General features: G+C 33.4%; 1 protein-coding gene across 3 annotated transcripts; it reads right to left on the minus strand.

Annotated features, from left to right (window-relative positions):
• Positions 1 to 437: 437 nt before the first annotated feature.
• LOC108457266 (serine/threonine-protein kinase Nek5-like) lies at positions 438 to 8,703 on the minus strand. 3 transcript variants are annotated; one of them, XM_017756235.2, is made up of 14 exons: positions 8,289 to 8,703; positions 7,863 to 7,929; positions 7,708 to 7,773; positions 7,524 to 7,570; positions 7,369 to 7,414; positions 7,190 to 7,270; positions 7,070 to 7,112; positions 6,872 to 6,921; positions 5,685 to 5,766; positions 5,544 to 5,593; positions 5,034 to 5,107; positions 4,558 to 4,609; positions 3,854 to 4,474; positions 438 to 3,771 (listed from the first exon to the last, which is right to left on the minus strand). In XM_017756235.2, the coding sequence occupies exons 1-14, from the start codon at positions 8,306 to 8,308 to the stop codon at positions 703 to 705; spliced, it is 4,368 nt and encodes a 1,455-aa protein (XP_017611724.1). In that variant the 5' UTR covers positions 8,309 to 8,703; the 3' UTR covers positions 438 to 702. The 3 variants fall into 3 exon arrangements, with proteins under 3 accessions (XP_017611724.1, XP_017611723.1, XP_052874855.1); XM_017756234.2 differs by having other exon boundaries at positions 8,012 to 8,703; XM_053018895.1 differs by having other exon boundaries at positions 7,708 to 7,929; positions 8,289 to 8,322.
• Between the last annotated feature and the right edge of the window lie 2,597 nt (positions 8,704 to 11,300).

Consider the following 11,300-nt stretch of genomic DNA (forward strand, 5'->3'; position numbering starts at 1 on the left):
TTCACCAAACTTATATATATTATAGGTAATATTTTAGTATCAAATTTTACTATTAAAATATTACTATATAAAATAATAATATTAAGACAATAACATTGTGTTAATAAATATTTTAAATATTTTTACAATTAATATTTCAATAGCTAATTGGAAAAAAATGTAGTTTCTCCAGAAAATAACCAAAAAAAAAAAAAAAAAACCCATTCTACATTCCATCATCTAAACATAAGAAAATTTACAAGTATTTTAGAAAAATCTTCATGTTTTCCAAAAAACATTTTATGCAAATAGACTATATGAATCATCTATCTATATCAGAATCATTAGCTATCATGTCAAACCTAAGAACTTTGATCCAAACTCAACCCAATTTCAATCTGGATTAGTCAAATTGTAACTCAAAGATGAGATGAGAACCAACAGTGAATGTCTTGCAGTTTTTAGAAAAACAAATCGCACAGACCCGAAACATCCACTGCAAGTGGATCCAATTGTAATCATTTCACTTTGATTTGCATTCAACGTCTTCTACGTAGCATATTCGTACATTGGTATTTTCAACTATGTACAATGACAAAATGCATTGAAAGAATTACAGTATGAGGTGATAGGAGGTAAGCACGTTATCCAAAAAAGCTAACAATTACAACAGCAGTGTGAATATATGAGAAAAAGAATACCGGAAATAGTAATAATAATACTTCATGAATTCCGTCCGTAATCGCCTATCATCATTCCTTTCATACTCTTGGATAGCCAGATAGCTGTCTCCCTTGGAGACACCTTATCTTTCCCGAAAGGCTTCAAAACTATGGACAGCTCTTGTAATCTGTTTTGCTGCAGTAGCTCTGCAGACAATTCAAGGAGCCCTTCAAGTGCCTCTGCCCTTTGCCTATAAGAATTGACATCCAGAGTTTCCTTTGCAGGTTTCTCATCTTCTGTTACACAAGATCCGGGCTTCACAGCCTCCGGGGAGGAAGTTGAGTTCCTAATATCCCTTTCTTTACCACCACAATAATCTGAAACATTTGGTGTTGAAATTAAAGCTTCAGAGCAACTTGATGCAAGGGTCACCGGACTTGTCATGTTTCTCATATCCAATTCATCTCTCACAACATTGATGGGTTCTGGAGATGGGGAAAAGGAGTTGCCGATATCCATTTCTTTAACAACGTAGGGCATGGAGTTCCTACAATCCATTTCTTTAACACCAGAATAATCCAAAACATTTGGTGTTGAACTTAAAGCTTCAGAGCAGCTTGATGCAAGGGTCACTGAACTAGTCATGTTTCTTGCATCCAATTCATCCCTCGCAACATTTGTGGGTTCTGGAGATGAGGAAATGGAGTTCCCAATATCCATTTCTTTAAAAGTGGAGCGCATTGAGTTCCTAACATCCACCTCTTTAACACAAGAATAATATGAAGCATTTGATGTTGAACTTAAAGCTTCATAGCAGCTTGCTGCAAGGGTCACTTGACTAATCCTGTTTCTTATATCTAATTCATCCCTCACAACATTCATGGGTTCTGGAGACGAGGAAATAGAGTTCACAATATCCATTTCTTGAACACCAGAGATAATGGACATTTCTTCGACACCAGAATAATCCGAAATATTTGGTGTTGAACTTAAAGCTCCACAGAAACTTAATGTATTGGTCACTGGACTAGTCGTGTTTCTCATATCCAATTCATCCCTCATAACATCTATCAGTTCAGGAGATGAGGAGATGGAGTTCCTAATATCCATTTCTTCTACACCAGAATAATCTGAAACATTCGGTGTTGAACTTAAAGCTTCAGAAAATTTTGATGTAATGGTCACTGGACTAGTCGTGTTTCTCATATACAGTTCATCCCTTGCTTCATTTACGAGTTTTGGGGATGAAGAAGCAGAGTTACTAATATCCATTTCTTCAACAGCAGAGCAAATAGAGTTCCTAACATCCATTTCTCCGACACCAGAATAATCCGAAACATTTGGTGCTGAGCTTAAAGCTTCAGAGCAACTTGACACAAGGGTCACTGGGCTAGTCATGGTTCTCATAACTAATACATCCCTCACATCATCTATAAGTCCTCGAGATGAGGAAACACAGCACGTAGTATCCGTTTCTTTAACACCAGAGGGAATGGAGTTCCTCACATCCATTTCCGTGAGACCAGAATAATCTAAAACATTTGATGTTGAACTTGAAGCTTCAGTGCAACTTGATGTAAGAGTCAGTGAACTAGTCATGTTTCTCGTGTACAATTCATTCCTCGAAACATTTATGAGTTTCCCAACATCCACACTTCGATCACCCGTTTCTACCTTTTTGACTGCTGGCTTCTCACTGCCAACACAGAAGCTACTGTGCCTTTTAACATGTATAATTTCATCAGATGGTGTTCCAATTGTTGAATCATGCACATTTGTTTCTTTATCTGGTTGTGAATTCTTCGGGCTACATGAAATTGATGAGGTGGAAGGCAAAGTTTCTGCAACTGATGAGAGAAGTTCCATTACAGTGAACTTGTCATAACCACTACTACATCTGCTTGCGATGGTTTCATCAGTCCTGATAGTAGGGCAATCTTCCCTGGCAGTCAGTCCGCTTACAGGGAAACTTTCCACAATGCTTAACCTGCTTGTATGGGTATCATCCCTAATACTTATACAGCTCATGGGGGCATCATTATTGCTACTTGGCCTGCAAACGGGACAATCTTCACCAGCAGTTGGTCCACTTACAGGGGCATTTTCCCCAATACTTAACCTGCTTATAGGGGCATCAACACTTCTACTTGGCCTGCTAAAGGGGTAATCTTCACCAGCAGTTGGTCCACTTACAGGAGCATTTTCCCCCATACTTAACCTGCTTATAGGGGCATCATCACCGCTACTAGGCCTGCTTATAGGAGCATCATCCCAGGTACTTGAGGTGCTCACAGGGGCATCATCCCTACTACTAGGACTACTTATAGGAGCATCATCCGTTCTACTTATCTGGCTTAAAGGAATATCATCCATACTTGAGGTGCTCACAGGGGCATCATCCCTACTAACTATCCTGCTTGCAGCTGTATCATCTTTATGAACAAAATTTTCTTCAGAAATCAGGACCGGAAGGCCTAAAGGGGCACTTGGACTGGCTTTTTCATCAACTGAAGTGAAATGAGCCTTCACTGGATCAGATTCTTCAGTTGAACATATGACAGATTCATGATCATAACTGTAGCTTTCTCTCAACAGAACCTCAGGCATCTCTGATTTCAGAGCAGGTGAGCTGCATGGTGGATGCAATTCCAAGTTCTTGATATCAGTGATTATCCCATGATCTTGTGTCTGTTCTGTCATGTCAATAAACTGGGTTATTGCATCATCACAAATCTCAAATGCTTGAATTGAGATTGAAGATGAGATAGAATTTCTGTTATCTGATTGCACCCCCTTTGTAGATTGACTTAGAGCTATCTCGGTCTCAGCCCCTTGTTTTACCTCCCTAGAAGCATTTGAAAAGTAAGTGTTCGGCGGTTGGCGAGAAATAGCCTCACACTCCTGGTTTATTTCTGGAGATCCTAATTTGCTTCTGTTACTTGCCCCATTTGAAACATCAGTTCCAGCATGTTTCATTTTTCCTGTAATAGATGATCTTCTTGCAAAGTTGGAAGGAGTAGTTCTGTGCTTAGAAGGTAGACTATCTTCAGCAACATGCTTCCAAGGTGCAGGTGGAGGAGTCCCTTCATTTCTAGGTTTAGTCTTAGGGGAGGATTCAATTACAGGTAACTGGAGAGAAGAATCTTGCAAAATAAGTGAGGATACCAATAAAAAAATAGATTAAAATTGAACCACTAAGTGGCAATCATACCTGGTGCTTCAAATGGTGTGATCCTGGCATCCTTTTAGCAGAATCTAATGGTAATTTTGCTGAAGCAACAGTGGGTGTATTTGCATTGAATTTTGAACCTGGAGCTGGACAAGGAGGTTTGAGAACTTTGAGTGATGCCTCTATATTATTTCTCTGAGTCAATCCACCTACAGCTTTTGTACGGCTACCTCTCATAGGGGAACCACTTTCTCTTACTTTCCCTTCTCTCAAAGCCGTCACCATACTTTTGATGTTTTTTGGTTGCTTTGATTGCACATTAGATTCCTGCTCCACATAAGAAGGTTTCATCATTCCTTCTTCATCAACTTCACCAGCTGAAATAACGGGGCAAATCTCTTCTCCCTTAGGATTTGAATCTGAGGCAGTGGCCTTATTATTGCTATCTGGAACCCTTGTGGCAGTGTTTCTGTAACTGGAAAGCAAACTATCTTTATCGCTACATGAGCTATTACTATTCTGACTCTCGGCCATGTTTTTCCTAATACCACGACTGGTGGTAACATGCTTATCCAAGCAGCAGTTCTTTGAAAGGTTGCTGAATGATGGACAATACTTATCAACATAAGGCTGCACATAAGGGTGCTTCAAAAGCTCTGATGCCTAATCAAGGTGAAAACCCAAAATGTTACATCAAAGTACTGCATGTGGAGAAGCCTTAGAATTAAGCAAAAAGAAACTCTTACACTTGGTCGATGCTCTGGATTCTTTCTTAGCATGCCCTTGATAACTGTTTTCCTGTGTGTGTAACATTAAACAGATTAACCATCATGCAGTGAGGAGTTGATTACTTGAAAAAGTTTACAGCATTAATCATGTTAAGCGTTACCACCCAAATACAGATTACTTAGTCCCTTGGGATTTTAAACGAGAATTCAGTTTTCTGTGCTGTATAAAAGAGAGGAAAGAATAGTTCCCAAGAAACCAGTTTCAAAATTCCTCGACATGTAATAAAGAATATGATTAAGAGATCCGCACTTAATTGAAACATAATGCATGAAAGAATACTAATGAACAAAAAAAATGCATGAAAGAATACTTAGCAAAATGAGGAAATGAGCAAGGGTAGAAAGCACAGATAGAGCATGAAAAATCACAAGAGAATACTCAAGTCATCATGAAAACCGACAAGACTGAACTCTAAAGTTCATATTAGACTTACAACGATGGAGAGTAGCAAGAAGGCAAAGGGCCAATAGAGGAACGGTTTATCTTGCTTATCAACCCTGCCATGTCCTAGAACAAGTTTGATAAAAAATTAGTTGGATCAGAATTAAATTTGTATAATTTACATGGTTAGCGGAGGCTCAAAATTAGTAGCTTGTGGAAAACCTATCAAAGGACATCACATCACACCAGACAAGAAGATAATATTAAGTATTTTGAAAGCACTGCTTACAAGTGCATCAAAGAATTCATGGAAAACTGTTATAAATGTAGCAAAATTGCTACTACTCAAATCCAATTCAGATAACTACTGAGAGAGTTTCATTACATTTGGCAATGGAAAAAACTTCCACAAGAAGATTTAAAGAAAAAAATACATTTTATAATTTCCTTGTTAATATAACATCAAATGAAATTTGTGCTATTTGTCAAAATGGGATATAACTGTAAACTCATTCCGGAATACAAGTAAAAGATTCAACCAAAGAACTGAGAGAATTCTTACCAAAGCTTTAAAAGCAGGACGACGAGCAGCCATCTCATACATACAGCACCCTGTTGAACAAGAAGCAATTCTGCCAAAATAAGAGAAGAAAAAAGAAAAAGAAAATACTTGTACATGTCAAACACTCAAGAAAAGACATACCCAGAGACCAGATATCAGACTTAAAACCATAAGGGATATCTGCAAGCAGCTCAGGACACATGTAATTGGGTGTTCCAACCACCTGAGACATGTAGTAAACAACTATTAACTAGCACTAGAACTAAAAATAATCATCACATTCTAACATAAGAATAAATACACAAAACGAATAATTATATCAAAGGTAAATAAGTTTTGTATTAACTGAAAGTCGATATAAAGGGCTTGAGAATACTAATTTTTAGACTAGTGGCTGTTCTCATACTCGTACCCCAGCATTTGAGGCTCAAGAAGCAGGTTTCAACTCCCTCCTCCCTACTGCCTTTGTCCAAATGTATCAAGTATGAGGGTGGGGATTGAGGAGTACAAATCTAACCCAACAGGTACAGTTATAAAAGAATTTTATGTCTTTGGACATTTAAATTTGAAACAACATATGAGTGACACAGTTGATTTACAGTACTCCACTATGTAATCCTCGCACAATGTTTAGCCTCTTTTACATTAAATTATTAATACAAGACCATTAAAAATGTTAAATGCATCACTATAATCAAATTTAACCCACTTTAACTAAGTAACCAGAAGACGCATACATGCATATTTTTTCAATTACTCAGTAATGAAGCCATCTATCCCAAAAATACTAAGGTATCAAATAATGATTCTTTTTCTGTTTAATTCTTTCCTTGAAGAAAAATGATTGTGATTATTTATCTTAATCAAATTGGTATTATTATAACTTTTCCTTGGCAATTAGTAACAATTTGTTCTCAGTAGATAAGAACTAAAAGTAGCACCAAGTTTAACTGCAAGCTTGGAACACACTTAGCATGTTCATTTAACAAATCATATTATTTTTCCAGAACATGTTAGACTGTGACAGCTAACCCAGGTAGAGTGGAATATGTATTATGTTATGAATTATCTACTCTATGAATAATATGCTACCGCCATCCAAGATTTTTGCCATAAGAGTATTAAAGGAAATTGTGGAATCAGCCAACAGAACACAAATATGGAACACAACTCTATTTCAAGCTTTGTAGCATAAGCTTATTTATTACCCAACTGAAATTGTAGAGAAAAATGACCCAAAAAAACTGTTTTTCAATCCTCGGACACGGTTGAAAAAAGATTAAAAAGAAAATGTATATAAAAGAATAATTTCATTACAAAGTACATACTGAGGAAGCCAAATCATCTGCCTTCAAAGTTTTAGCAAGCCCAAAATCCCCTAAAGCAGCACAGACCAGAAAGGAAATTTAGGATAACAATCACAGAATAGACAATCAGGTAGGATATCTAATATAACTCAATATAGAAACAAAGAGAAAGAGAGAACCTGTAAGAAACCAAGAAGAAAAGGGAAAAAGCAAACTCACCAAGGCGGACATCTTGATCTTTGGTAAGAAAGATATTGGAACACTACCAAAATAGTGCTAAAGTCAGTCCATGAAACATTAAGTTAATAGAAAGACCAATATAAATTAACACATTCATACCTTTATGTCCCGATGAAGAACAAAATTTGAATGCAGATATTCAACTGCCAGAAGTAGCTGTGCAAACCACTTGCAGAGTTTCTGCACGAAGTTCACAATCATCAGTGTTAACTTGTAAGCCATAACCTAAGAAGAAACTAACTTGTAAAAATTCAGTAGGTATAGAGAAATTAGATTACCTCCTCAGGGAAATAGATCCCATTTGATTTTTTCATCAATTCGGCCCTGTTAGAAACAGTAAAACAGAACAATATTAACATATTGCAAATTTTGCAGAAATCTAAACACAAAAAAACTTCAAATCAAAGTTCTCCATGCAAATACGGAAACTCACATATCGCCACCTTCACAGTACCCAGTAACAATGCAAACATAGCAACCCTACATTACAATCAAAAACTCAAAATCAACAGGGGAAGAAAACAAAAGGTAGTCACGTACTCAACAAGCTACAAGTAAAAGTAGATTTTGATTCAAGAATCCTAGCAAAAATACAAAAATGTAGCACGGTAACTTACTTTCTCAACCCAGGCTTCCTTAAATTTAACAATGTAAGGGTGTTGAATTCGCGAAATAAGGGCCATCTACGTTCCACAAAATTAGTAAATTACAAATTGGAAATTTAAATTCTCTATTAACAGATTAAATTATTTAACAGGAAATAACAACTAACTTCTTGATGTGCAGAACTCCTACAACGCTCCGTTTGCCGCGCCAATCTGATCTTCTTCAACACATAACTGAAATTCGAAAAATAAAATCGATCAAACAATTTACACGTTGCTAAAAGTTCAAAAATTGAGAAACCAGAAAAGAAAATACTTTTTCTTCTCGGATTTATGATGGACGAGAATGGCAGCGCCGAAAGCACCACGGCCGATCTGTTCCATTATCTCGTATCGCTCCATTCTCGACTCCATTGCCATAAACCCTTTACCCTATTTCTCCTCTCTTTTTTTTGCAAATCAAAATTTCATAATTTCAAAGGAAAAAAAAAAAAAGGAGCAGCTAAGAATCGTTTTGAGAAAAATTCAAAAATTTGGTTTTAAGACATTTCTTTCTCCGGATCTCGAAATAATTGCCGGATTCTTCGCTTCACCTCTTATCCTGCCAGTGCATTTCATCAATAATCAAACGAATCGTTTTGAAAAATATCACCCTTTTTCCTTTCGAAATCTTCGCCTAAGATCCAAACCTCCTTCTTTTCATTGCTGCTGAATTTTCACTACAGCTTTTCTCATTCACTTCACTCTGTAGTGAGAAATAAAACTGAATTAATTTATCTATTTTTCTTCAGTTATGAATTCTTTAAGCAATAGAGAGAGTTTCTTTTTTTTTTTTTTTCTTCTTATTTGGAAGTCAATAGAGAGAGTTGATTAATAAGCAAATATAGCAGAATCCCCCAACTTAATAGTCAACCGAAGTAATTTTTTTTTTATTTGTTCTGTTTATTTAAGCGATACTCTACGCCGACACAACAGAACCAGTTGTACTTCAAAATTATCTCCGTTTCATGTGACAGATTTTCAAAACATACTAGAAATTTGTATAGTGGAGGAAAATAAATTCCCGCAATAAAATATGTTTTTTAAATAAATTATTAAATTAAAAAATAAATTTTGATATTATGCTCTAATTTTATTTTTAATGAATTAATGTAATTATTGATCCAAACTTAATAATTAAATTTAGAGTAATCTATAAAAATAGTCACTTTTATTTGCTTCAGGTTACATTTTAGTCACTTATATTTGAAATGTTACGTTTTAGTCACTTATGTTATTATTTTGTTACGAAGTGATCACTCTACCGTTAAGTTTCGTTATCTCTCTAACGGTAATCCTACGTGACAGTCCAACTAGATTTTAAGTGCCAACTTGGATTTCTAAATGGAATAAAAATAAATTTTTAATTAAAAATTTAATTAATTAAAATTTTTAAACCTAAACCTTAACTAAAAAAAACTGTTCATATCCTCTTTTTAATTTTTCTTCCATCTCTTCTTTTTTTTCAATGAGTTTTTTTTCCTCATTTGACTGGAAAAACTACTATTAAGATCAAAATAGTCGAAATTAAATTGACTGCTTCATAAAGATGAATTCAAAGGAAGGTTCAGGTATGTCTTTTTTGTATTCCTCTATCTCTTTTATTCAGTATTGAAAAATAAAACATTAGATTTTTTTATTGTTTAATAAAAACCCTAAATTAAAATTCTTGATATTTTCTTCTAATTTTTGAAATTATTTGTAAACATGTATTTTATTTTGCATCAATAGGCATTCCATAAAATGCAACCAGAAATATGTTTCATTCAAGAAAATTTTAAAATTTTCAAAAAAGGGCTGTTACTTTTACTGTTTTTGTTCCTAATTATTATATTTTATAGTTCTTTCATAGTTCTTGAATAATTGGTTTCTCAATCAAATTTTTTCTGATTATAATCAACTTGTATGTTCACAATCTCTTTGTGGGTATTCCAGATTATTCTTTCTTATTTCTGATTTCAACTATTTTGATCTTAATAATAGTTTTTTCAGTCAAATGAAAAAAAAACTCATTAAAAAAATAAGAGACAGAAGAAAAATTAAAAAGAGGAGATGAACAGTTTTTTTAGTTAAGGTTTAGGTTTGAAAATTTTAATTAATTAAATTTTTTAATTAAAAATTTATTTTCATCCCATTTAGAAATCTAAGTTGGCACCTAAAATCTAGTTGTACTGCCACCTACAATTACCGTTAGAGAGATAACGGAACTTAACGATAGAGTGATCACTTCGTAACAAAATAATAACATAAGTGACTAAAACGTAGAATTTTAAACATAAGTGACTAAAATATAACCTAAGGTAAACAAAAGTGACTATTTTTATAAATTACCCTTAAATCTATCTTAATATATATATATATATATATATATATATATATATTTTAACTTTGATAAACTTAAATTCATTTTAATTCTAAATTTGGAAAATCAAAAACTACTTCATACTTTAATAATATATCATATCGTCACATCAAAATTTCAAATGCGGTTAAATAAATAAATCATATACAGATAATTTATATAACTTCTTTTATTCAATAGAGTACAAGTTTTAAAAATTAAAATTATCTTACCCAAGAAAATAAAAGTATCTTAAAACGTTTTAATAGTTTAATTAAATAATATTTTGTTACACATATTTCTCTCTCATCAAACATGTTGTTTCCATTGTATTCATACAACCTTACACTACTAATAGGTATATTCTCCTTAATAAGTCTATAGAAATCGACTAGACTTAAATAATAATGCAATTAATACGACTTAAATTCAAATTATATTTGGAGTGGTAAACACTTTAATTATCGATCATTACATAAGGTCCAAATTCATTAAATTAATAGTTTTCAATTATATCTCATATAAAATATTACTTTAAATAATTTCATTAAGGATATTAAAGGCATTTACTAATTATTTTAAGAAAAAGGATTCTTAAGTTTTATAATAATTTTAATTAAACAAAACAATATCGTTACACATTTTGTTGTTGATATAATTTAAATACGGTCAGCCTTAAACTATTTATAAAATTCAAAAGTTTTATGACATTATAAAATTTGTTAATTAATGTATAAAAAATAGTTTAACGTAAAATACAAAAGAATGCCACTAATTAAATCTATTTTAAAAATGTAAAATTAAAATGAAATTGATGCCTACAAAAGAGGAAAGTGTCGAATGCGACAAGATGCAAAATTCCAGTGAGTTGAAAAATCCAAAGCAATGATTAGTGTACAATATACTTCAGCAGATAAGGATCAGTAAACAAAAACAAATCATTGAAATAAATAAATAAACAACTCATCAACCCCTCGTTATATAGATAAGGGTATATTACATTGCAGGTGAATTAAATATGTTTTTGTCAAATTTTTTAGATAAATAGTTAGTATTAAGCATTTATATTATCACAAATAAATTAAAACATTATAGAAATATTATAATTAGTCGGCACTAGATTTTGCATTGAAGGAGGTGATTTTACAATAAATGTAATCCTGTAAATTCTGTAGCAGAATATTGTCTAAATAATTCACAACCTCGTTTTAGATTATTAGAACAT

This window comes from Gossypium arboreum, chromosome 9 (genome assembly GCF_025698485.1).
Source record: "Gossypium arboreum isolate Shixiya-1 chromosome 9, ASM2569848v2, whole genome shotgun sequence".
Taxonomy (NCBI): domain Eukaryota; kingdom Viridiplantae; phylum Streptophyta; class Magnoliopsida; order Malvales; family Malvaceae; genus Gossypium; species Gossypium arboreum.